The 27,365-nt window shown below is 42.7% G+C and overlaps 1 protein-coding gene across 9 annotated transcripts in view; it reads right to left on the bottom strand.

Annotated features, from left to right (window-relative positions):
• The window catches only part of HDAC4 (histone deacetylase 4), a 231,084-nt gene that overhangs the window by 187,537 nt on the left and 16,182 nt on the right, over positions 1–27,365 (bottom strand). For all 9 annotated transcript variants that reach the window (XM_065637251.1, XM_065637248.1, XM_065637254.1 and 6 more), the window contains exon 2: positions 18,500–18,749. In XM_065637251.1, the coding sequence (XP_065493323.1) occupies positions 18,500–18,521 (22 nt within the window). In that variant the 5' untranslated portion in view covers positions 18,522–18,749. The remainder of the gene's footprint in view (positions 1–18,499; positions 18,750–27,365) is intronic.

Here is a 27,365-nt window from a genome sequence, read left to right as displayed (position 1 = left end):
ACCTCGTTGTTACCAGTTCAAACGAATCCCTGCCTCCCCAAAACACAACACAGCAATGAACACTCCAAGAGCTGCGAAATTCTGCAGCTCGTGACGGTCCTCTGCTTTTCTCCATGGGATGCTCAAGTTTTATGTGGAACAACTCCAAATCGTTGACAGACCCCATATCCACAGCAAATCCACATCCACAAAATATTTTCCGTGATTAGAACACGCTGCAAGTGACCCCAAACTGCAAGTCGCTCCCAGGCTTCCCTCTGCGTATTTAAGTTGTCATGGTGGCCTTATTTACCTGCACTTGTGCACATGTTCATGTCCTGCAAAGCAGAGATAGAAGATTCGGGCCAACAAAGGTATCCAGGCTCTCAGGCACCGTAATGGCAAGAATTATATCCTCATCTAATGTAATGTATTATTCTATACTTATCTTGGGTTCTCTGTTTGGTTTCTCAGTGGTCCTAAACATGTCCTGCTGCTCGCTATCAGGCAGGACACTAGCTAGATATGCCTTCAGCCTGCTCAAGAACAGCACTCGATAATGGGATTATAGCCTCTGTAAAGACCAATTCCAGCAGAGACCCTCCCATTTTGGCCCACCGCAAGTCCTTAAAAGAAGCGAACATGGGACCCACCCTGCACGAGAAGAATAAAAGTAGTAGAGTAACAACCACTACAATTTGAGGGTGTCAGTTTTGTCCCTTAAGGGGACCAAGGGGTCTGGCATGGAGAAAAGAAGGCCTAACATGCAGCAGAGATTGCATAAAACCAGGCACATATTCTTATCATGCAGCCTTTAACTGTGTATCATGCACAATCACTTATAAGAAGTAATTATCATTTTTCTCTGGAGAAACCCACCCACAGGAAATTTTGCAGGATGGGTATCCTTTTGATACCTAAAGATTTCAGTGAATCGCGTTGCAAGCAACTCCTCTTTCATTCACCCTACTAAAAGGCGTTCAAACAAATGCAGTGACTAACTCCTTCACACACCTAACTATAGTCAGGCTTGCAGGCATCTAACACTGCTGTTAGTGGAAATGGAATAAATCTCATCTTTAAATCATTGCAACTTTCTAAAAATAAAAGAGTTTCTGTACTCTACAAAAGCAGCTTGCAGTGTCTGAAAGCCCTAAGAGCCAACAGGTAGCTCAGACATCTGAACCAAACCAACAAGAGCGGGTACAAGATGCCGAGGATTTGTTTGGGAAAAGCCTGCCAAGGCTCCCTGCGGATGGGACCTCTCCAAGTAGGAGGTTAATGACATTTACGTTGGAGCCAAATATGAAAAATAATAAAAGCATTGATGGATATCACCTTAATGCTTTCTGATTTCCAAAGGCCAATTATGGCTTTTCTCCCCACCTTCTTCTTACATAAATCCACACACATTTACATTATGTGGTGTGTAGATGATATGAAAAAATGTTGAAGGCATTAGTCTTGGGTGGACAAGTGGAAAAACACTCCAAAATACCATAGTTTTCAAGAAGCCTATCCCTCAGGTGCTACAAGTATCCACTGCCAGCTCTGGCAAACACAAAAGCAAAAAGGGTATTTTGCCAGTGAAGAAGAATCACTTCTGGCCATGTCTTAACAAGTTTATCATGAAGCACCAAGCAAGTAATTAATAGTATTAATCTTAGAACACAAAAGACAGTACCTAGCTGTATTCAGCGTCTTACCATGAGGTGCTTTTTCCCCTCTGAACATCTCCCCGCTAGGTTCTTAGCAAGCCCAGGAAGAAGTATTTGAAGCAGCAGCTTAGGAAAGAGGGGAAAAAACCAAAAAGGCAATGCCACTTCCCATTACAAAACACCAAACACTAAGATACCTAAGGCATCCTAAGGAGGTCCCATGAAAACAAAGCGCAGATGCATCAGCCCGGAGGACAGCAGCAAGGAGCAGAGCTGCTCCAGCCAACAGCCCTTCAGAGGACACTGCAAGGGATGGCATATTCTGGCGCTTTGCCTACACCTAACACAAGCCACCCCCCCAACTTAGTTCTTGAAGTATCAAAATTAACGTATTTATTCTTCTCTTTCACCTTCAAAAGATCTTTAGATGTCAATCTACTAAAACACATCAGGGTCGCAATTACACACCTAAAACAATTTAACTGCAAGAGCTTTCTTACAGAAATCTCAGAAATCCTACCAGTTGGGTGTATTACTCAAAGGTAGCCTGTTTTTTGGTAGTTAGGCAAGGCGGAATTTGTAATCCAGGTAAAAACGTGTTATTGGAGTAGGAAAAAGTTAACAACCAGTTCCCAGCACCCTGTGTCAGCAAGGAAAGCATCATTTACACTACCTGCTATTTCGACTGCAAAATCCATGATGGATCCCGCTCTCCTTTGTGTGAAACATTTCACACTAGAGACAAACACACAACGCACTCCCAGGGGAAACCGTCGCATTGACAAGAGGGCAACTACCCTCTAGCCAAAAGGAAAAACAGCTTCACATTTCGATGTGGATAAACCAGTCCCTAACTTGGGTTATCCTCCAGCTCAAATCTGGTTTGCATACCGTAACTCACTCCCAGTATGAGACCGTGCCTACATCATCTCCTAGCCCATGCTGACGAGATGTTTATAGTTGGTGAAGAAGTTCAAAGCAGTGGATTGTTCTTTGAATACTTCCTCCTGCTGATGGGGGGCAGAAAAAAAAAAAAAAGGGAGGAAAAGGTTCCTCTCGAAAAAAAGAAAAAAGAAATCAGCACACAGCTCTAGTCATAACAAATCCTCGAGCGCACCAAGAGCAGAACAGTGAACTCCACAGGGAGGATGAAGGATGTAGAGAGAGTCTTAATTTTACGCTTCCTGACATTTTTATTTAGAGCAGTGTGAGAAAAGGGGCTACATAGCTCTGACTTCCTTGCAGGCCAAGATGAAAAAGCTGTTTCTTCAGCACCAAAATTTTAAGTGCTTATTCATTCCTGCTTGTCATCTGTAAGCAAACTACTCCTCCATTCATTACAGACTGGCAGAATGCAAGGGCGTAGTGCAGAAGCCTTCACTTTTACTATTACAAATGATGCTATTTTTGCCTTTAAGCCTCCGGTATCACAAATCACACATCCTTCACGCGCATCACCCCCAGCTCCCTCCACTCAGCTATTGTGTCTTCCAGAGCTGTAGGTGTTTTCCTCCCGTAGCTTTACGTGCTGAGAGCGATGGGGAGCGAGTTGTGACATCTGGCTTCTCTGCCCCAGCGCAGCAGCACTGCAAACAGTCGCGCGTGTAAGGCTGCAAACAACTGCTTATTTATAGGACGGTCCAATTAATAAAGGGCTGCATGCGGCCAGCAAACCACGACTGACAACACAGCTTTCAAAACGACTGCCCGATTTGTGCTTAACCCCCCCGAGCTTTCAACATTAACGTCACCTTTCAACACAGAAGAACAAACTGCCACGGCCGATCACCATCAGACAATGCCAGACATCCAAAACCTCGGCGCACGCTGCATTTTCTGCCCTCTCATCTGTTTCCACCAGCAATAAGTTTTCGCTTCTGCTCAAACGCCAGACAAAACATCTTTAAGCTGCCAGCGCGCTTCTCTGCTGGCACAGCCAAGGGCGCTCTGCAAAGGTCAGCGGTCTGAAGAATCTGCACCACGCATCAGAAAGCATGTGATGCTTGGAATGAGAGACTCATCCACAATTAGATGTTTCAGTGGTCGTTATCCTGGAAAGAGGTCCACAGCAGCATTTCACAAGTCGAATACTAGTGCAGGGGGGGAAAAAAAAAAAACACCCAAAGTAAAGCGGAATTTATTTTCTGTTTCAGTTGTGCTGAAGAGCCGCACAGCTCAAACACCTCTGACTGCATCTAACGCATGAATCACGTTTTGTGGAAGCTCCAAGTCAGAAACTTTCTAACTAAAGGAAGCAGCGGGCGATCAGTGAAAAGTGTCCAGCAGGCTCCGCTAATTTCAGCGCGGGAGGAGGAGGGAGGAGAAACACCCTGGTCCGAGTTTTCCTCCCCGCATCTTCCCTGTGCACAAAAGTACCCTCCGCATGGCTTCGTCAGCAAAATTACTAACTTGGAAGCAGCAGAGTGGTAAATAAAGTGGATCTAAGCTGATAAATCACTTAAAATTTGCCAATATGATGAATATATTGACAAAACAGGATGTTATTAACAACTTGCAAATGTGACAAAAACAGTCAAGCTCATAGATGATGAAAATACGGTCTTGCAGGAAAACAGTAAAAAAACTCCAACTATTAAGAGAGTGAATACCGAGCATTCTGCCTCTTATAAAATAAGAGCCAGTTACAATCTCACTGATAACAGTTTCTAAACATTACTTACTTCTCAGCACAAAATAATTCCTGTTTAAGATATTGGGGAGGGAAGCTACTACAGTTCAAAAGAAATAATCCCATATTTGTTTCTTACAATAGCAAAAGTGGAGTTTCTAGCACAACAAAAAACTTTCAACACAACTACATCTCATACTTTCCCTCGCTAAAGCCACAAGTACATCTGTGTCTAAACCAACTACAAGCATCATCATTTCAATATAAAAACAAGCTCGTTCTGCAGAGCTCCATGGGCTTCAGGAGCTCAAAAAGCGAAGCAAAACACAGCAATCACAGTCCTTTGTGCCAGCCCTGCTCCCAGCTCACCCTCCCCAGGAGAAAGGGCTCGTCCAGAGGAAGGTAACTGATACGGTTTTAGGCTACAAAGGCCCCTTGCCCCTGCTAAAAGTCCCGATCAATGGGTGGGTTGCTGTGGGCTGCCCTCCCTCCAGTTCGGTATTGATGAGGAGCTGCTGAGGGTCCGACAGGTATCACAGCTTTAACAGGACAACGGCAAGGAGAATAAGGTCTGGCTTTGCATGAAAGCGCCTACTCAGCAGCAGCATCATCTACCTTACTCGGACACCAGCACACTCAGAGCATTACTAACTCATTGGCTACGCAAAGGCGACACTGTGTGTGTCCAGTTTTAACTTGCTTCTCCAGTCTAAGTTTACCAAGGCTGGCGTTTCTGTAGATGGTGTCTAGCTGGCCAAACCCAAAAATGTATGAAACGTTGCTAGATGCAACCTGCCACGCTCTGTGCATGCTGTGATGGGCTCTACCAAGAGGTCGGATGCTCAAAGAACAAGCATTGGTGAAGCTGATGCTGCAGCAGCAACTCCTCAGAGGTCACCTTGTGGGACCTCAGGCACGAAGGAACTCGGAGACAACTCAACGTGTAATGGGCAGACATGGGGACCTTCCATCCCTGCTCAAACAGCAGCCCAGAAAGCTCCCAGAACCAACCCTCACCTCCTTGGAAGGAAACAACCATGACATGTCCCACCCCGATTAGTGTGGGTATTTAATCTCCAGCTCTTTAGTGCCCATTTCCCAGGGAAAAGGAAAAGAAAAGCACACCTTGATTTAACATACAGCTTTACTCAACAATTAGGAAGTCTGTATTTAGCCCAGCATCACTTATCATCCATACCACACCACACTGATGCCCCACTTATTTAAAGGTATGTCAGACACCTGAAAGAGGGAAAATGAGTGCATGCGTGATGATAAGCAGGGAACAATACCCTGATCCAACATCATGCTGCAGAAAAGCACAGCCTGAGCTGAACACAGCCCTAAGGAATAAACTTTCGCCGGTTCGGACAGGAGGAACCTGGACAGACAGACAAGTACCCACGCAGCAGCATCAGATGCACTAGTGAACAGGAGCCGACCTGCACCCACTGCAGAGGTGGAATCTGAACCAAAAGGTGACCCCATAATCAACTTCAACAAAAGAATCCTTGACAAAGTCAAACTTTAACAACAAAGGCAGAGTTAGGACAGACATATATATATGCACACATGAATGCACATAACCCCACATCCCTGATCCAACTCAAAACCACCTTGTTACAGCCTAACAGCATCATGCACTCCTGAGCAAACACTGTCTGCCAAGATCCTCCAATTCAGGCTAGACACAACTCTCGGTACAGGAATGGCACAAAAGCATAACTACCAACAGCTGACTTTAGAATTAAAAGAAGGAAAAGCACACGCAGTCTGCACACCAATACAGGTATGGACAAGCGGCTGTCAAAAAGCCACGGTGATATTACCACCTTTTCCTGCAACGTTCAACAACTTGTGCCTTCTCTGGCGCCACCAGACACATCTCAGATGTAGGACTAAACAAACTATATCGTGAAGTATTTTTAAAGAAATATATTCATTCTCAAGACTCAAGCTCCAATAGGAAAAATGGGAGGGAGGGGGAACATTCTCTGCACATACACATTAAACTTGACCAAAACATGTACAACTCTTTATGAATATTACTTTACACCTAAAAGAGAGGAAGAGGAAGAGAAAGGGGAGATATGGATGCTATAACTCCAACACTTGGCACAAGATCAATGTTCTTGTACTAGAAAAGACAGAGCTTGTCAAATCCCTACTTGGAGCTAAGAACAGGCCACACTCTCCTTTCTGGCAACGAAAGTTGACTTTAAGTGGACAGTTTTCTCATCAAATAGACAGGTATTATTTCTCTGGAAGTAATTAAAGGTACAAATCACAGGAGGGCTTGCCCTTTCAGGCTTCCTCCTGCGTGCAGTTGGCTGACACGGGCATTAGGATCAACAGATTGTTTTTCAAAGGACAGAAATAATATTTACACAAGTTTATTGTGAAACGAACAGTTTGTTTGATAGCTGCTACAGGTGGTTTCTCAAAAATCAGCAAAAGTAACTTCAAAAGCTTCCATCCAGGAGTGGGATGCCTAGGAATTCCTCCCTCCGCCCCGGCCCCAGCAGCTTTGTTTGTATTTAGACACAGATTATGAGAATAAAAAAAGAACGTACACCTAAACCGCAGAAATATTCTTAACATTTCTCTGCCATTTGGTCCATCATGTCTGCTCAACTACTCGATTTACAGGTAGGGAGCTGCGGGGGCACTGGTACAGTGATGCAAGTGGGAGGAGGAAGATGCTTCCAGAAAGACCCAAAAGGCTGTTTCATGAGGGCATTCTCCAAGGAGAAACCGACGGAGTGTCGGGGAACCAGCAGGTTTCATCCAAACCTCTGATTCACGCTGACGAGCAGCTGTACATGGATCATTTCGGCCTCTTGAGCAGCTCCCTCAAGCTTCTCTACAAGAACCAAAACGCAGAAAGACTGACTCTAAAGAGTCAGACTGCAGCTGCTCTGTGAGATGGGGGAAAAAAAGATTTTAAATCTACGTCTATCTCTTATAGACATTTTGTTAGTGTGCCTTAATCAGCAGGACAACATTTCATAGTACTGAGTCATTTCTACTATACCACCAATAGTAAGCTTATGGAAAGAAGGATTTTACTTCACTCAGAGAAAAAACAAAAACACCTCAGTGCTTCTTGCAAAAGAAAAGCAACTTGAAGATGGGTGACGAGTATTTGCTTTACTTTTCTGTTGTAATTCTTTCTTTCCTGCTTCTAAAATGAGCCCAGGCTTACAACTGGATCTCTTACACTGGATCACACACAGATAGCAAGGATGACAGCACATTTCAAGAACACCATTCAAGAATTCAAGAATGCCATTCTTGAAATGTGCTGTCATCCTTGCAATTAAATCCAAGTTTTCTTCCTCCTACCTAATAAATACAGACATTTCCCCAAAATTAAGCTCTGTCCTATCTTTAAAATCTGCTAAGTCATTTACCAGGTTTCTTACCTTCCATTTCTTGAAGCATTCAGTGCATGGTTTGCACAACTACAGTTGTTCAAGCAAATGGCTTTGTAGAAAGTTTCTTTCATCAGATTGCAAGAATATCTAAAGATCAAATAACTGTTGCCCAATTACTTTAAGCAACTATCCCTAAAACATCCTGTTCTTTTGTGCAATGCTATCTGTATTCTCCCTACAAAAGCAAACACCAGTTCTGCTTTGCAGGATTACCAGGAAAAAAAAAAAGCAACCAGCTCCAAAGCGAGCCTTCCCAAGTGACCAGAGATGAAGTGAAACGAGGTCTCAGGCTCTCTCAGCAGCCCCTCTGAAGATCCTGGAGCAGGAAGAGCCGTGAACCATCACAGATGCTCTTCTGAGCTTGGCTGCGTCTCCAATGTGACAAGCTGCAGGTAGCAGAGGATTGCACCAGCCGAGCTGGGAAACAGCTGATACATACCAGCACAGCAAGAGGTAAATAGGTGTGAGGAGCACTCGAGTTCACTGAAGACATCAGCAAAGCCTGGTGTACCAGGGTGACACAGGTTGGCGATCGGTGTTTCACAACTAGCACAGACATCACCCAAGCGACAGAGGTACAGCAAGAAAGGCATTTGCTCATAGGTATTAAAAACACGTACTTTTGTTCTAGTAAATTACACAAATGCACCTAAAAGCATTATGCTCTAAGTTGTATTTTATATAAAAAGATATTGTTTCACAATTCCAGAAGCTAAAACATTAATGGGGGGGGGAAAGATGTGCAACTTGTAACCTGAAATGCAGCAGCTCTGATACCCCACTGAGCACACACATCACCAGTGCTCTCCTGGACATGACCACTTTGTAGCTGCAAAATTAGCAATCTCTGGCCTACTTTGGGCATGTTAGAGTCCAACTGTATTTACGCTGACAGAGACAAGCAAAGGTTGTGACGATTTATTGATGCAGGAGCTATTTCATGCTTCGTGCCAGAAATTAATCAGCGGAGAAGCAGGAATTCTCTTTAAGCACCCGGTTAGAAAGTGCTTCAGTGAACGGCTAAAAACAAGTTGAAGTCTTGCAGGACAAATGCAATCAAAACAAACAAACACCAAAATAAAACAAAATGCTAAATAAAACAAACAAAAATTAAAATGGCAACTTCCACACAGCAGCTTTGGAAGAAGACTTTGGAAATGACAAGAGGCCAGTGCCCAAACAGAATTATTATACATACCTTTCCTTGTAAAAAAGAAAACACATGAGAAGACCAATTCAGAGTGTTCCCAAACTTTTGTCAACATAAACTGATGCTACATTTGTTCAGATCACCCTGTCTCAAACGCATTTGGGGAGGTGGACGCGATGATTAAGGTGTATTGACCCTGCGAGTTGGTCACTGGCTTTACCTGCTGCAATTCTGGATACAAATAAGGAAACCAGAGGCAAAAGTCGTAGGACCTATTTGAAAAAAACTACTGCACGAAGCTACACCTTAAAGAAAAAAGCCAAAAATCTTCCAGGCAGACTGAACGAACAGCATCACCCCTACCTGCCAAGAAGCCATCACGATAAACCTGTCAAGAGTTACGAGCCTGCAGAACAGGCCTTCCACCTGCTGGAAACGGGAGAAAAATGAAAAAAAAAAAAGAAAAAAGAAAAAAAAAAAAAAGAAAAAATCTAATGCCAATCAGATACTTGCTGCTGGCAGGGAACAGATGCCAAAGCCCTTCTTCTCGGTTTGTTAAGCTGAAAGGATCACATGCCTTCTCCTGGCAAAGGTTGTATGAGACCAGTGGTACCTTATTTAGAATAAAGCAAGTACTTGGAAGTTTCAGAGATTTTTTTCCTAAAGTGACAGATGTCAAAGATTGAATGCTTGGATGGACAATCGGAGTTTGGTATATGAGCTCTGGTCTTCTTATTGTTCTGGGTTATTTTTCACCAGAGAGGGGTATTAGCTGGGACTAGTTCAGGCTTTTATGTTTTCCCACAAGGACAGCTCAAGCATTGTACAAAACACACTAGTGTGAAAAAAAGGTTTTCAACTAAGATGTGTAAAACAGCCAGCATAAAACAAATGTCACAATTAAAGGGAAAATTAACTGGAAAGTCCAAGTTTTGAACACCTAAACAGAATAGCAAAAAATCCTCCTCCGTGGATTATCTTAAAATCACCAGGTTTTAAGAGTTTTCTGCCTAAAAAACTGTCAATTGATCAAAAATACTGGAATCAACTTTGTAAGAATATTAAAAATTAAAAAAAAAAATTTAAAAACCCCTCTGATGTCTCAACAGATAAACTAACCAAAGGGGCATTACCTATTTCCCAGCTGCACCCAGCTTGACCAGCTGTGTATCTAAAGTGACCACACATACAAATAACTGCATTGATCCCGGCCTATCAATCAGAAGGTGAAACCTGACAGCAAAGTGTCATTACACAGGAGTTCATGGACAGCAACATCTATTAAAAAAAAGCCAAAATACTGCCAAGAGAAGGCAGCAAACCCCAAAGCTCCTTGCTATTACATGAAGGCTGATGGGGTCACACAACTACAGCAGCCGCCTTTTAGGACAAAATGGGTACCCGAAGCCAAGACCCACAGTTCAGAGCTCACAAACTGGACCTCACTCCTATTCCAGTTTTCCCTGTAAAGCTATTTATGTGGTTTGGCAACACAACAGCTAGAAAGAAAATGAGTACATAGATTCTTGAATAGTGAAAGGGTAAGGATTTTTTTTTTTTTTAAATGATTTCTTTGAATTCATCTGTCATTTCTCCAACATCCTGATCCCAGCCCTACCACAGAGCCCAGCTGCAGCACAAGGGAGAGTTTCCCATCCTTAGGAGTTCCTCCTGGAAAAGAAGGTGCCACTGGCAAAATCCTACATGCTCATGTTCAAGTCAACAAGTATCAATACACAAAGATTTATTTTATTTTATTTTTCAGTGCTGGGATTATGAGGCCTTCAGTACAACCAAAAAACCGCAAAACAGAACTGACAGAAGAGTTTCATACAAGTTATCTCCACTAGTATCCCAGAACCCAGCTCTGGTGCTTACAGTGAAGAGCTCAGATGCCACCACTCCACTCCTCAGTGGTGTGGAAAGCAGCAGACCCTCAAAAAAAACCATCGATTTCAGCCGCACAAGCTCTGAAGAGGAAGAACACAACCCAATGATCCTCACGCAGCAAGGTCCAACTGTGCAATTCCCTGCAAATGTCTAAGCTTAAGCAGCTTCAAAAAGCAACCGGGCAGATGACAGAAACAAAAAAAGGACCACTGAGTAAAATTGACCATGTTCAACCCCCGAAACACTCCGAGTCACACGTGACTAGAGGTTAAGAGGATATATTAATGGCTGTTGCCATGATCTCACCTGTTCTTATCCTCTTTCCCGAGCACCCACAGCTAGATGCCCGGCTCACCTTGCACAGCCATCCTTGCAGAATTCACCCAGACTCCGCAATTCAGACCTTCAAAATAAATCTGATGTTGCTACATCAAAGTTGCACGGACCAGGTACGAACACGGGGAAGGTTAAGTTTAGTCTGTGGATTCCCTGGCAAAGCCTGTGCTGCTGGGGTTCAAAGGAGGATTAACGATGCTCCATTGCACCCCAATTCACGGGCCTGGGATAACATCCAGAAAAACCGGTGGCACCAGCGGTACCTTCGAGCGGAGTTTCTCCAGAGATGCGGGTGGACAGGGAAAGGCATTCACAGTCAGAGGGTCGCGTTGTACCACCCTTAGGGAAGTTAAGCGCTTTCCACAGTTTTGCTGGATATGGTCTAGTCCTCCAGGGCTTTTAAAGACCGCTTATCTGTTCTTGAGCCATTTAAAAATTAAGCTTGAATCATCCTTTTTTCCAAGAAAAAAAAAAAAAAAATCTCTAAATTGTTCTTGAGCCAGTCAGCACATATTTCTTTTGTTTGAAAGAAGATACTAAGTAATCTCGATCTAGTTCGGTTTGAAAAAGATCAGAGACAGAAAGATCTCAAAAAAGCCCACGAGTATTTTTCTGTATGTAATTCAGCTTTCAATAGGTGGAAAGTTTAATATTAGCTTCATCCTTTTGAAAAGATGAAAATTTGCTTCAACATTTCAGCACATCAGTCTATCACACATCATTTAGCCAAAGTGTGACAGTAGTTCCCGGGAGGGACACCAAGAGCTCTTGAATATTTCAAAGCAAACAAGGGCCCTGCAGGTAAAGCATCTAATTTTCCCGGTAACTGATGGAAAAAAAAAAAAGTTTGGCCAAGAAAAGTATTCCAGACTTTACCCAGACTTTTTGACCGCTCCACTTGGTACCTCAAACCTTGCAGGTGTCAGAGCACTTCACAGCCCGTTCTTGCTTAACAGCCTAAATAGAAAAGAATAAAGGGTGACGGGAAATTCATGGTATATTGCAACCTATGGGGGGAAGAGGACCTGTCAAGCCTTTATTGAAGGATCAGAGAATTAAAGCGTCCACAATTTTTCCTTCCTTTCCTTCCTTCTCCAGTCAGGTACTCCATGTTCAGTCACTCCTGGCTAATTTCTGATTGTAAGGTCAGTTTCTACTGATGTTAAGAGATGAAAAAAAAATACTAAAGACTACCCTAAAAGAAGAAACATGATTGCAGTTGTTTCTCTACTCTTATCCCCAACCCAACAATATCAAAACTTCTTAAAAAAAAAAAAAAAAAAGTCGTCCAAAAGCTTTTGCCCAAGAGCTCTGAAAAATAAGGCAATTTTCTTCTTTTGCAGTGAGGGTAAGCAGTACCTGTCAAAGCACAGGTATCCAGACGGCCTAATTCCTAGACATAAAGGATGAAAAATGCCATGTATGGCTGACATCCATCTGAGAATAAATGGATTTTCTGTCCCTGCTCTTGAATCACTTTCAGAATCAGTGGGATGACTGAAACATTCCTTCAACATCAGCTCTGTCCTAATTGATCTGACCACATCGAAGGCGCGCAAACATGCCTCAACAGTGTGAGAGCCTGGAGTGAATAAGACAAGCTGAATAATTCAAAATAAAAGCTGAGAATATACTCCTCGTCGGAGTCCAGTAACAAATTTAATTTAGGGAAGTATACATGAGATACGGTATGGGTCAAACTGAGGTTGACTCAAAGCAAATAACAAAAATGCAGTAACCATATAGAAAAAGGTTTCTCTCTGTCCCTGAGAGCTTGCGTCTCACTTGGAACTATCTCAAACTTTAAAGTCTTTAAAAGTACAATCTTTTTATATCCTTTTCCTACCCTGCACCTCATTCAAAATAATTCAGAGTTCTCTGCCTCTCATTATAAGTACTTGCTTCTCATCTTTGCACTGCAGGATATATCATAGGCTAAAAAACTTACTTTAGAAACAGGCTTTTAAAGAATTCCAAAGTGCAAGAACTGCATTTAAAGAAAAAGTAGAAATGAGAGGAACGTACTTAGCAGGGACACTGACCTAGAAGGAACTTCAACTTGAACCCCAAGTTGAAGCACAAAACAATTCTTCTCTTTAGAGGGTACAATAAAAACCCTGTACGGAAAGCCTCAACTATTTGATGCTCTAAAAAGTGAAAACTTCACAGGTTTCACGGTAGCGGCCTTAAACTTTCAAAGTCTTCAAAATGATACTGTTCTTAGAGGAAATCCAGGACAGGCTCAGCTCACGCATGGACAAGAATGGGAACACAGGTGGAGTAGGGATCCTGTCATAGGTTGAAGAAAGAAAATGAAGACATGCCCAGTTCCCATCCGCAAGGGTTTGCAGCTCTTCTAACTAAAGCTTCTTACTGCCGGGTCTTGTTGCTGTGTTTACTTCTCAACCAACGTCCAAGTCTTCCCCAAACCTGGGAGACCAGACTGCTCAGGGCGACAGCTCCAGGGCACGGTGGTAGCTCTTGCTACCGAGTTCCTACTCCACGAGCTCAATGCTTTCCCTATTGCTGGAAAGGATCACCGCTAGTAGCGTTTTACTTGTAAACAGGAGCCTGAACACCCAGCCTAGAACAATTCAGCCATGGGCAGGAGGAAGCAGGGATACACCATGTTCTTCCAGAACCAGTTGTGTCCCAGCCCCGCTGAAGGAAGACTGGAATTTACTCCTCTAGTCCTTATGTTTATTGATAGAATGCTCTTGCCCCCAAGATAACTTACAGAAACAGACTCATTACCGCTAGAAAGTAGGTCAGTGTCATTTAAAGCCAGTTTGAAATGCGTCTCCACAGAAACTTCTTAATCTTTAAAAAGAGAACACATCAAATATTTATTGGATGGTGCAAAATGTTTGAGAGACTAACAGGGAAAGCTCTTACATATACTGCACGAAATGGCTTTCCACGCCTCATTGGGCCATGGAGCGTGAAAGGAGAGCGGCTTCTTGCACTCGGTAGATAAGACGCCGTACAAAAGTAGTTATCAATCTAGCAAATCACAGCACATGACTTGCTAACTCATTTTTCGCAGCGCTATGTGATCACGAAGCTTTCTGCCTTTTCTGGTACCTCCTCTGAGTCTTAATGATGCTGCTACAGATTTTTCCAGCTCATTCTTAAACTTCAATATTCCTAATTATCACAACATTCAGCATTTCAAAATGTAAATAAAATTTGCATCTCCGCAAGAGTAGCTCTGAAGAAAGAATATAGCATTCGCAATCAGACTGGATAATTCCTGTAAGATAACATTTCATAAACAAAATGCTTCATTGAACATGGAGATTTTCAGCTTTTACAAAGGAAAGTGAACCTTAAACAAATACAAATCAGTTGGGTGATTAACTTCAAGTGTTTTGTTTTTTTAAATGGATCTTTATGGATAACTAGTATCAGCAGAACAATATTTACTGATTAAAGAACCAAGTGATAGCAAAACTCAAGCCACTGAAAATTAAGGTGGAAGGTAGAAGGTGATGGCAAGAAATCTTTTAGGGTCAATAAAAGAAAAAAATAAACCCCAGACATACTCACAACCCAGCCAGCCTGGGTAAGATGAGCAGCATCAGCACCACAGGTTACGTACAGTAGCTTTAAATTGTGGGCAACGTAACAGGTTAAGAAGTGAAACTAAACATGCTTTCCCCTGCCCCTCCCCAAGCACTGTCATAATCCTACATGTTATCTTAATTAGCCTAATTTTCTTAATTATCCTTTGCAGCAACTTGCTCTTTTATAGCTCCATTTCAGCTTTTTTTTTCCAACTTTGTTCCAGCACTGGAAGAAGCGGCGACTCCTCTGCCCAAAGCCAAAGGGCATGCGATGCCCCTGAGCTTTGTCTTGACCAGGTCTGTGCAGCTTCATCCTCCTGCCACTGCAGGGAAAGCCGGTCCTCCCGCCACCCCACCCTCCCCGTCCTGCATTTCCACCCAAAGCGACTCATTCCTGCCCAGGAATCCACAAAACCTACCGACACCCCCAGGGAGCCGGTCGTTCCTCCAGAGCGGTGGGTATCCTGCCACCATGGGCACACGGTGTCCCTCTTGCCACAAGCACCGTCAGCCCACCTGCTCCTCCTGCTCCTCATGCACACTGTGCGCCCAACACGAGATTCTGTGGCAAGTTAAGCTCACAAAAGCTGCCGGTCTTAACCCAAAGCTCAAGCGAGAGACTGCGGAGAGAGCCTTTGACCCAGAAAACAAAGGTCAAGGTCTTTAATCTATATCTAGGGCTCAAGACAGATTGACTTACACATTCAAATTTCTTGAGGATTAACTTCTCCCACATGGGTACTCTTACTTCTCCAAAAGTTATTTCTTATTCTCTGAGAAAGCTTACTCCAAAATAGAACAAAAGAAGCGGCAGTGATGGGAGAAGAATGATGGGGTTGAAGTCATACTTTTCTTAGACAACTTAGTCTTCTCCAAATTTTTCACCTTGTTCGGTGAGAAGCCTTCAGTACCCAACATTTCTCACAAGAGAGCTTTGGAAAGTGGAAGAAAAACAAAAGGAAAAACACCAAACCACTTTCACTCATCTACACTGCAACAATTTTATGGCACTGTTTCTAAACACCCCATTAGTGATAGGTTTGGAGAAGATTAGAGAAGAAAGCTCGTATCCACTGAAGCAAGGTTTAATAGGCTCTTGAGTTAAGCCAGAGCCTTCCCTTAAACAATGCACATCATTAGGAATAGTTACCTGTAGCCATATAATCAAAACAGCTATCATAACTGACATGAAAAGTCTAGATGTCATCTTTGGCAAGCTTTGGAAAAATATTTGTACCAATTAGTATAAAACTGACTCAAAAAGAGAAACGAGCAGTAAGAAAACCACAGCGTAAGCCAGGGTAAAAAGCCACCATGACACACTGTAGAATTTCAACCCAACACTTGAAAATACAACCAAAATAAGAACCCAATGCCTAGGAAGGGCACAGGGAGAATTTCTAAAAGGCATTTGATAAGAAATAAGACTTCGTGGATGTTGACACTGTTCAAAAATGTTTTCATACAAAGCCTAACTGCAAACCACCACTTTGTAAAAAATAGCACAAGATCATCTCCTTCACTTTTTCAGTTCTATGAATTTTTTTTTCCACCCTTTAAATGATCTCCAGTGAACCAGCTGACAATGGGCCCTGAGTTTCTGTGACATGTCCTTCACTTCAAGGGTTAATGTCAATAGGAAGTCTAAGCTGTGTTTGTAAATAATAAAACTGCAACAGTTTGTTTATGTTTGAAAGGGCTAACTACCAGAGTAGACAAAACTTTACCCTATTAGTTGTCTTATTTTCTACCAAACACTCATATAGTAGTCACAACTTCAGTTCTTACTGAGCCCTCCCAGACCCCTCAACTCTTAAGGTCTTATGTGAGAAGGGTCAAGCAGGTGTAGGAACAGCAGCAGATGACACAAGTCCATCCAAAGCCACCCGGCTGAGCCACCACTTCCCCAGGTTTTGCTCAGACCAGCCTTCTCGGTGAGAGCCACTCCAGACACAGCTGGTAGAAGAGGTCAGTGCAAACCAATTTTTAGCGTTACAGAAACATTCCTTCCACAAGGAGCTGCTTTGTTTTCTTTCCTTAGCCCTTCTTTTGTGACTCCCTGGTACACCATCAGCACGGAACTTGAGCAAAAGTAGCGGAACCAGTCAAAAAAAGGCGGAGTTAGCAGATGAATTAAAGGAAAACAAGACAAATCAGCAGTGGGCTTCCAACACTCCAGCATCAGACAGCCCAACTACGGGGAGGTTTAGATTGGGTATCAGGTAAAAATTCTTCACGGAAAGGGTTGTCGGGCGTTGGAACAGGCTGCCCAGGGAAGCGGTGGAGTCACCATCCCTGGAGGGGTTTAAAAGGCATTTAGACATGGTTCTTAGGGACATGGTTTAGTGCTAGAGTTAGGTTAGGTTATGGTTGGACTCGATGATCCTGAGGGTCTCTTCCAACCAAAACAATTCTATAATTCTATGGAGGACATCCCCTTTTCCCACATATCTAGAGAGCTGCTCCTTACAAACTAAAGCAATACCAAGTCAGGTTTGTTTGTTGGTTTTTGAATGCAGGCACATATTTAACCTACCCCACCAAAATGAGAAAAAAGCAGGCAGCCATTAGCTCCTCAGTCTCACGTTCGAGACAGGAAAGTATTCAAAAATAATAACTATCCACTTACTCAAAGAACAGATCTCTCAAAAAACATCACATTGCAAGAAATGCATCACAGGTGATTAACTACATGCACTCGACTCACACAAACACAGTGAGCTTCCCAGCTGCCCGTGGTACCAGGAGCAAGTTTCAAAATCTCAGAGAATGCTACGTGACGGAAGTAGAAACCAGAATTTTTCTTTTTGATAACACCAATAACTTGAGAGACTTATAAACTCATTTCAGTTCCTATGCGAGGGTCAGGTTTTCAACACTGCTGCATCCCCATTTACCGCGGCATTTCTTGCTCCTGGCCTCAGAAACACAAGCGGGCTGCTAGAAGTAACTCCAAAGCAAATGTAAAATTCTTACCCCACATATATGCAGTTCCTGAAGTCTTAGGGGTTGTTAGTTGGCTTTTAGCACTTCGGTCTTATTTGACTGTTAACCCAATACTGAATAAACTGAAGTCACAAAAGTAATCTCTCAAAGGCATAGTTAACTAAGTACTTTCACGTGCCCTGTCATTGGATTACTTGCTTCCCATCAGTCATTTTCTTCACCATAAACTCAAACAGTCAAAGCAGCCAGATCAGAGCACTATTAAAATCCCTCTTCCAAAGCACAAGCTCACAAAGCTCTGCCTAACACAAAGACACCCAAAACCCACTAACGTATGACACAACTTTGAGCTGGAAAGCAGGTAACTGAGTATCTACAGACCCTCTTGACAGTCACAAACGTGTGATTTTGTAGTGATGAATCGTATGTCTTAAATTACAAGGCACATTAGGGATAATCCCCCAGACAACATTGAGATGGATCAATTAACTCTTGTTCCAGTAAAACTATTCTTTCCTACTAAAAAGTACTTTAAAAGTCAGAGTCTTCTTAAGTATCAATAAAGACACCCCAGCAGAACCATGAGCATTGCTCAGAAGTACACTACATACCATTAAGACTTATCAGCATAGTTTTAACAAATTGAACGTCTGCTTAACATCTTAGAAAATACCTACAACATTCAGCGAGATGTAATGCGACAATTAGAAACCTAAAATGGCAATATTTCCTTCGATCTCTAGTCACAGCAACACAATTTTCCATCTTCAGGCAAAGTCTTGGTTTCAAAGTAGTAGTATAGCGAGAGGGACTGGATTATCGCGTCAACATAGTAAAAAGTCCGTTCATGCAACAAAGACAAGGTGCTTTGCTGCCATTACTAGATTTTAAAGTGGTTTTGCCCTTACCTGGATGGCTTTGGGAGCTCATTGCTAGTAACGTCTAGTCCTTTGGAGACGGGATTCGAGACAGATGAGTTTCCACGCAAGTAACAGCAGCTCTAAAGAGCTCCAATGCTTCACCAATACATGGAAATTGGAAGTGGGGATTAAATCATGGCCACCTTATAAAATCCAGGGCACAGTGACATGCTGAGTTGTATAGGAAGTAATCCAATAGGGTGGCAGAATATCTTCTAATGGCTTTCAAAATGGGAACCTGCAATTAAAGAAAAAACATGTCTACATTAGAGAATTAAGATTTACAGTCTTTTAAATTACACATTATGTAACATATTTGTCCCCAGAAGAAAAGATTAAACTAGAATACTATTTTAGGCATTAAAGGCTGCAAAGAGAGTAATTTTCAGAGATACAGATGTAATTTTGCTTAATAACCTTAAAAATGCAGACTAATATTTAACAGCATAAAGAAACAATTTAAAAAAAAAAAAAAAAAAAAAAAACTTTGCAGCTATACAAGTCTTAAAAACCCAAACTTGCATGTTAATTCTGATCCTTCAACAGCACCATATGAAGCCACTTCAGTCCAACAACTTCCATATTTTAAAAGCCATATGTATGAGTGGTAACTGTACTTCACGCATCTGTTCCCCAAAGAAGTCCAAAGAAAAATGCCTTGGTGCCAAGAAGTGGTTCTTGGACCAGGAAGGAAAAAACTCCACACAATCAATTGCACTCCCACTCTGCCCAAGCCTCCAACAGATTATTAAGAAGCAACTTCATACTGCTCCAGGGGAAAAAAAATCCACCGTTCCCAATTATTTTTAAGCTGTGTATTAGAGGGAAGAAGAAGAGAGGGGGGAAAAAAAAAAAAAACAACACGGAGTTAGCAACCTCCTCCCTCCCCCAAAAAATAAAAATATCAAATCAATAGACACACTAGAAAGCTTATAGGAACTCCCACCTCAGAGGCCCCCAGAGATGGTGACTCTGATGCAACCAGCAACACTTACACCAAAATAACCTTCTGCAAGGTGTCCTGAAGGTCAGTTTTGAGGGGTTCTGGGGTTTTTTTGGCACTACACCTAGTGGCATCCAGTATTTTTAAATAGCCATGTTTTACAGGCAAGGTGTCTCAGGGAGATTTATGTTTTAACACACATAGACAGAAAGACCTGCCACTGATACATGCTACCAGCTAGGGCTACTGAGGCACATTAAATTGCGTCCTTTACATGAAATATTTCATAGCCACAGGTTATCTCCCTTCTTTGCACCAAAAAAATCATCAGATCTGAGAGTGTGGTGACCAAAGAGACAGCAATATTCCTTGGGAGGGGGATGATTATCGTAGTAACTCCTACTGCCGCTTGCACAATCAGCATCTGTCCACAATTTATCTGTGCCATCACATTTCGAGTAGTCCCATCTATCCTTGGAAGAGCTCTTACCATGCCCTGATATTCATGTTCCTTTCCAATACAGCAGCAAAACCAGGTCTAAGACTTAAAAACCACCACTGACAACTATGATGGGCCCTGCTTTATAATGGCACTTGCCCAGGTTGCAGAATAACGCCCAAGCAGATGCTGTTGAACAGAGGCCTTTCTTGCTGTATTTCACTAATTAAAATATACATATATATATATATGTGTATATATATATTTAATTGGCTGTTTCTCTCTACCCCAAGTGTCTCGGCATTACTACTCTCCAAGTTCCTCAGCATATCTTGCATTTTCAGAGATCTGGCACACTCTTTCATGTTATGCATCAAATTCAAGAGGAAATTACTTAAGTGTCATTTCTAATCCCTGCAGGTCTCTGCCATCCCAAACGTTCAAGTTCTTCCAGTTCCATTAAATCACACATCCTGTTGAAGAGAGTCAGGTCAGCTTAGACCAGGTATTAGCAAAACTTTAACATCATTTATCACCAATAAAGGCAGTAGGTGATGTTATGACATAAGCAACCTCAGCTGTCGACAAGAAGGATTTGGAATGGAGTTAACAGGTTTCTGTCTACTCATTTTCACAGTGCAAGAATGACGTATAGAACATGAACGGTGAGAAGACGCATATGTATTTCCCAAAGAAACAGGCCAGAAACATTAGCAGCAAATCCATTTAACAGTACCACCAGTTTACCTATTCCCGCTTCTTCCCCCAAAGGTCTATCTAAATTTAGTCAGGCATGAGACCTCCAGAACATTAAAATTCTGCATGCTTTAGCAACACTAGTGCCTGGGAAGAGGAGAGACAACAAAATAACCATGCTCACATTGGGCAAGCTACAGATTCAGTTCACCTATACTTTAAAAAAAAATAATAAAATTCCTACATTTCTTTTAGAAGACCGAATAAAGCATAAGCAAGACAGACCGGCCCAGGATATAGACATCAATCATTTCCCAACTTATTTCTCCACCAAAATCTTATTTTCAGTTACCGCTTGCATGGATCTCAATGCAGTCCAATGAGACATTTCCAAAGTGGTCAAGAGTTGTTTTCAGACCCTGTTTGCAACGATTCTCATGCAAGTCTGTCATTTTGCCACTATCGCACAAAAGCAGTTCCCAAATTAAGAGAAGCAAAATGCTGCCTACCCCTAGGCCTAGGGTATTCGGAGGTCTACAGGGTTTGCTAAGCAAATTATCTATAATAATAATAATAATAACAACAACAACGATGATGATGAAAGCGCATGTTTTAGTTCTACTCCACTGCCTTCCCAGACAAAGACGATCACCTCTGGCCTGCACATCTCAGCTGTAAGAACAGTAAATCCACCCCAGGCATCATCTGCTAACCCAGACACGCGCCGTACACAATGGGGATGAGCACCTGTTCATAGCAGCAGGATCCACTCATGAGTAACTTCAAGTATTTTGGCCAGACAGGGAGCTCACGTTCCTTTTTTGGGGGGAGCGGGATCACGGGTGCAGCAGGTTCCACTGCCCCATGCTCGTGGTCGGAGGCGCTGAGCAGAACAAGAGACAGACAGTGGCTGCAACGGGAGTGTTTTGCTCTGCCTGCTGTCTCAGAATGAGCCCCAGGATTGCCTGCCGGTGAATTTTCCTGGCAGACAAGCAGCGGTGGCATACCGACCGTGCCGGCTTTGGCACTTCACATGGAGCCCTTCCCTAGGCGTTAAGGGTGGCCGAAGAGCATCCGCAGTGGTGTGATCGAGCTTTGCGAGATAATTGTTCAGAGTCTGGTCCCTGCTAGATGTTTAAAACACTCTGGAATGCCAGCACGAAGAGCAAATTAGTGCCTATTTATTTCAGCCTATTTCTACCAGGGTATGCCTGAGAGCACATGCTCCCTAAAACCATGCAGGCTGGTGCATCTGCAGCTGTACCCTCGTCACACCCCAGGTCCAGAAGGCAGCCACAGCCTGAGTGTGCTGTCACCTCCTTGTAACCAGCTGATAACAAGCCTCCATATCTGCAGTCACCATACAGTATGAGATAGACTGAGAAGCTGCGGTTTCAGTGAAAGCCCCTTGTTTCTCAGTTGTTTTGGTGCCTGAACAAACTGTCACCTCTAACTATACGCCCTCCCTAGATTAAAGGTGCTATTGGTCATTTTAGCTCTTCTCTTATTCATCTATTAGCAGTGAGTTCATCACACAACACATTTGGTCCTCAACCATACAGCAGGCAGACCCTTCGTCATTTATGCCAAGAAAGGTATGAGTCTATTTAAAATACTTTTGTGACGCTTCAATTGCTTCTTCCAGAAGCTATAAAGAAAAAAAAGGGTCAAATTAGTCAACAGGTTGGGTCAATACATGTGCCAACAAACCACCTATGCACAGGAAATGTAAGTAATCCAACAGTCTCCCATTTCCGTACATTTTGCCATATGAACGTTTTGATGGTATGAATGTTCACCTTCCTCTTCTCAGCCCATTCCAGATGTGCCACTCTACTAGTCACGAGTACAGATGTGCAGTAACCAGTAATTACAGTTATGGTAGAGCTTTATTTACGAAGCTCTATTTTTCAGACCTTAAATTGCTACGGTACATAAGCCAAGATAAAAATCTTGGCCTGAGGATGAAGTTTCAAGATTGTTCTCAGCCAAGTCAGTCTGATTGCTTCAGAATATCCAGCTATCGATGACCTCACTTCATCTGCAGGCCCTCTCGGGCACATACCATCAACATCCCCAGACGGCAACACTCCAGCCAGCTGACGAGATCACTTGAAAACCTCAGTTAAACAAAACTTTGCTGCCTGCTGACTCATTCTATCAAAACATGGTGTAAGCCATAGGCGTACGATCCACAGCGCTGTGAAGTTTATTTGTAGGTGCAGTGAAAGCTGCTCTGTCTTTCATACCCCTAAATGTTAAAATGCTTTGCAGAAGACGCTGCCTTGCAGCAGGAGAAGAAAAGATTAACAGGCAAACAGCATTAAGTTTAATCCCGCGTGCTCCACATAAGACAGTGACAACATCATCTCGATGCTTGCTTGGACTCCTACTTGCAACGCAGCCTGCAAAGGACTCGATGCTGCAGCACGGACATGCTTTGCACAGACCCACAGACCTCCAGCAGTGCCTCTTCTGGAGCGTATCGATTAAATCTCTCCTTTGACAACAGATCCTGAATCTTACCCACAGCGGCAGGGGAAAAAAAAAAAAAATACAAAGCAAAAGCCTTTGCTTTTGAGGGGTTGTTTATAAAATACGGCCAATTTAGGATCTATAGAAGAAAGGAGGAGGGGACGAGGGAGAGGCATATAGCAGATTGAAAACAAAAAATAATTTACTGTGACCACAAAATTATTTAGTGCATCTTTATTTAGAGCAGAGGCAGTGCGAAACAGTCTCCTGGGTTGATTTTTCTCTCTGGGGACCACGGCTCCTGAGCCACCACTTTGCAAGATGACAGAAACAGCGGCAGGAGTCCCGAGGACCCACACAATCCTTCGGCATCACTTCAACTCCTGCTTCTCAAGCAGAATACACCTTTGCTGAATCTGTCCCAAGAGACCAAGTTTCACAAGCATTGTCCACTTCCACGAGTGCTGGTTTTCCTACAGTTTCAGTGATTGAAACAGAGATCTCCCAGAAAACATATTTGCAAGCCTCAAACATAATCAAGCATCCTGTCAAAGAGCTTTAAGCCTCTGTAGACAGTGTTTCTGTTTCTAAACACATGCTGCAGGAGTAGCAGGCTGCACTGCAAGATACACCATCGGCTTAATGCCCAGCTGTGGACAGAAGAGAAAGTGGAATATGATGACAATAAGAGAAAATAAAAAGAGAACACCAAATGTGCTGCCGTATTATTAATGATTTTGGAGGAACCTGGACTATTTTGTGTAAATCTAGACATTGCCCCTCCATTTCCAAATATACAATATACTTCGAGAGGCAAGCTGAAGAAGAGAGCATTACATACTCATTTTTAGCTGCACTAAGAACATCTGACTCAGGGTGCAGGAAAAAACAAAAGTCTTCCCGAATTCCAAAAGCAAGTGGACAAATTTCTCAGAAAAGAGAACAAACATTTAAGTGTTTCTGCTAGGAAACCCATGAGACAAGTCACTGGCTCACAAGAAAGTGTTTCGGAGAATAGTCACCAGGGCCCATCCCCACAACCACCTGCAGAGTCACCACACCAAATCAACTCTTTGCCCTACGCTGACATGACAGTCCCATCTTCCAAAATATAAAGTTTACTCCTTCTAACTTTCTGTATTGCACTGAAATCACATACCAAACTCTTAATTATTTACAACACAAGCGGTGAGCACACCTGCATTCATTAAGCTGAAGAAAACACCTGGGTGAAGTGGCAGGTGGAAGTATTTACACAGCACTCGGGTATCCACAGGGAAGAAGAACGGAAAGCAAAATCAGTTTGAGTATCTGAAGCCTTCTTTACAGCTAGAACTGTATAACTAACAATTAAACAGAAGACCCAAGATAATCCGGCTGTTACAAATAGTTTCTCACCAACAGCGTATTTAGGTACGTACCCATCTCAGCCAGTACCGATCTGGACTGACCAGTGTAGCCCTTACTACCAGAGCACCCCATCTTTGCTGAAATCCTTGTTTCCATACTCGTATCTTGCAAAACCAGAGGTACCTACCTTTAAGACCAGAAGCTCAACACGATGATTCAAATGTACTAACCATGTAAGAAATACAGAAGCACTACCCAGCACTTCAAGGAATTAAAACGCAGTACATTTGTTTAGCAAATGCTGACATTTCAATGCCAGCCATTACAAGTGCTACTCTCACATGGCAGCCTAGAGTAGAACAAATATTATGTTTCCGCCTCTCCCTTAAACTTCCACTTTCAAATACATGCTGTGAAGATTTATTGCTTGTATACTCACACTAAACGTTCTAACTTTGTGACAGGTTTTATATGGTATAACGTTTGGAAAGAGATTCAATCTCTAACCACATTTGTCCTAAGTGTTAAATTGCAGTATATATACATTAAGACTTCAAGAATAACCGATACCTACTCTGTATTTACCCAGTTTCTTCAGGGAAGGCTATAATACATTGCTAGACAGTCACTGGTAGTCGCTTTTGGAGCAATCCTGCTATTATTTCAGGCAGTGGCTTGTTAAGCAAGCCTTTACAATATAAGCAGTGCTATATATGCACTGAAGTCACCATCAGACATCATTAAAAAAAAAATAAAAAGAACAACAGCAACAAATAGCAAGACACTATTAACTGTGAGCTACTTTATTAATGGGGAACTAACCCACAGCTATTCAAGGGTAGCAAACTCATATAGAAATAATTAATCTAATTACGTGTAGCAGAAATTCTCAACAAAAACAATCAAGGAAAATTGCTTTCTACGGTTTCATACCCTTTTGTTTCTTATCGTCAAGAAACAGACCACTACTAATGTCCACGGCATGCCGATTCCTTAAGTAAGGTTGCCTTTCCCAGATCCTTTTCAATCGTGTAAAGTCAAATCTGTTGCTCAAGCTGATCCCTGGTGGCAGCCCTTGCACTTTGGTCACGTAAACCCAAATTCTGAGACACCTGCCCAAACCGAAAACACAAGGGTACAAGGCTGTTTCAGTAGAAGTGCCAAGCACCAGCTCCATCAACAGTTACAGCTGCTTTGAGAGCTGAAGGTGCCTCCACATCCTAAAAAGTAAAACCTTGGAGCTTCTGGTGGACACCACGAGACCCCGGAAGTTTTTGTGGCCCTTCTCCTGCTACACAAGAGTATTAACATTATTTCTATTTCCACAGATTTCGCACCAATAGCAATATGTAATATTGCTGAGGAGGGGATCTGCTGATATCTCCTCTATTATTAGACCTCGACAAGTATTGCTGTCGAGGCAGCATTGCAGGTATCTCAAACACAAACAGCAGCAAAACAAAACCAAGGCTTTGGGAACAACCAAGCGGATGACGAGCGGGCCTAAACCCTCCCATGCACAATCCAAGACTCTGAACAAAAGATCATCTTCGGAAACCTGAGCAAATCTGGAAATACCACCTCATGTTTGCTCTGCGGGAGCTCCAATTTAAACTGGTCAACAGCTTGGAAAAATTTTTCAGAGTCAAGCAGGAACACAGCTTGTAGAAGAGCTGCAGATTCAGAAAGGCAACTGACTGCGTGTAAAACCTGGGAATATGTAGATTTGCAGGATTACAGAGCCCTCCTTGACTAGCAAGACTTTGGCAGAGGGTCTGAAAGAGCAGGATGCTTCTGAGCTCGATCCAGTTTCTCAGCAAGAGCAGCAAGAACAAGCAGTCTCACAGATGGATCCGCGTGGGAGGGAGAAAGGATAAAAGTCTGCCTCGGGAGCCTGTTCCAGCTGCTACCAAAGCCTTGGAGGACTCGGTACAAATTGGGCAGAGTTACCTATAAAAATCTACTGTCTCGGCTTTTTCTGAAGCCCTCTTTCCCCCCCCATCCCATGTTTTTCCTCCATTCTAGCATTTCAGCCTTTGAAAGAGTTCAAATCAGGTAGCTGAAAGCAGTGCTTGACAGAAGGTAAATGAATATTGGGAGTTTACGGACAACATCTGTCTCATTTCTGCGTTCCTTCCTTGTAGATAACCCTCACTACAACAATTCAGAAGCACCGAAAAAAACCCCAAACAAACAAAAAAACCAAACAAATAAACAAAAAAACCCCACCTCCTTTTAAATACTTGACTGAGAACTTATAAAAAAATGGCATATTCTTTTTAACCAAAATCCCCAGAAAGGCCCTTGCACTGACCGAAGCGTCCCCACGCAAACCCCACAAGAGCTGAAGCTGCCTGTCGATGCCTCTGATCTAAACACAACCCTTCAACACGGAGATACCAACCCCAACAATTAGCACAAATTAAAGTTCGGGTAACTTGTAACGTATCCCAACATTTTAAAACTTACCGTTGCATCGCTAAAGTCCCGTTATAGCATTTCAGTAGCGCTGAGGTCTCTCTGCCCTCAGTGTGCTGTACTGAAGATATTCACCAAACCCTCTCCCTCAGGGGAAAAATCAGGTCATGACAGAAAGTTCATGGATCCAACCACCATTTTTCTGTAGACTTGCTCAATAGCGAAGCTTTCAAACAGTCTTATTTTCTTCACCTGCTTGTGCGCGCACACACAATCTTCCTTTCTCTTTCAGAAGAACTTGATATAGCCAAAAAAAAAGGATCCTGACGCCTTTATGTGATTAGCTTTGGGAAACAACTGAAAACCTTCAGCTTGACGACCACATTTTCACCCTTTCTCAACTGCTACAACCAACCAACCCACAACTCTTTACCTGGGGTTGTTTTTCAAATCCTTATATATAGGTAGGGAAAGGCAGAGAGAAAAAAACATTTACCTTTCCTATTTATGTACTTCAGCTGTTACAGCCCACA

This window comes from Caloenas nicobarica, chromosome 6 (assembly GCF_036013445.1).
Source record: "Caloenas nicobarica isolate bCalNic1 chromosome 6, bCalNic1.hap1, whole genome shotgun sequence".
In the NCBI taxonomy this organism is placed as follows: Eukaryota; Metazoa; Chordata; class Aves; order Columbiformes; family Columbidae; genus Caloenas; species Caloenas nicobarica.
The sequence above is the reverse complement of the archived record's forward strand: the minus strand, read 5'-3'. Positions and strand labels throughout refer to the sequence as shown.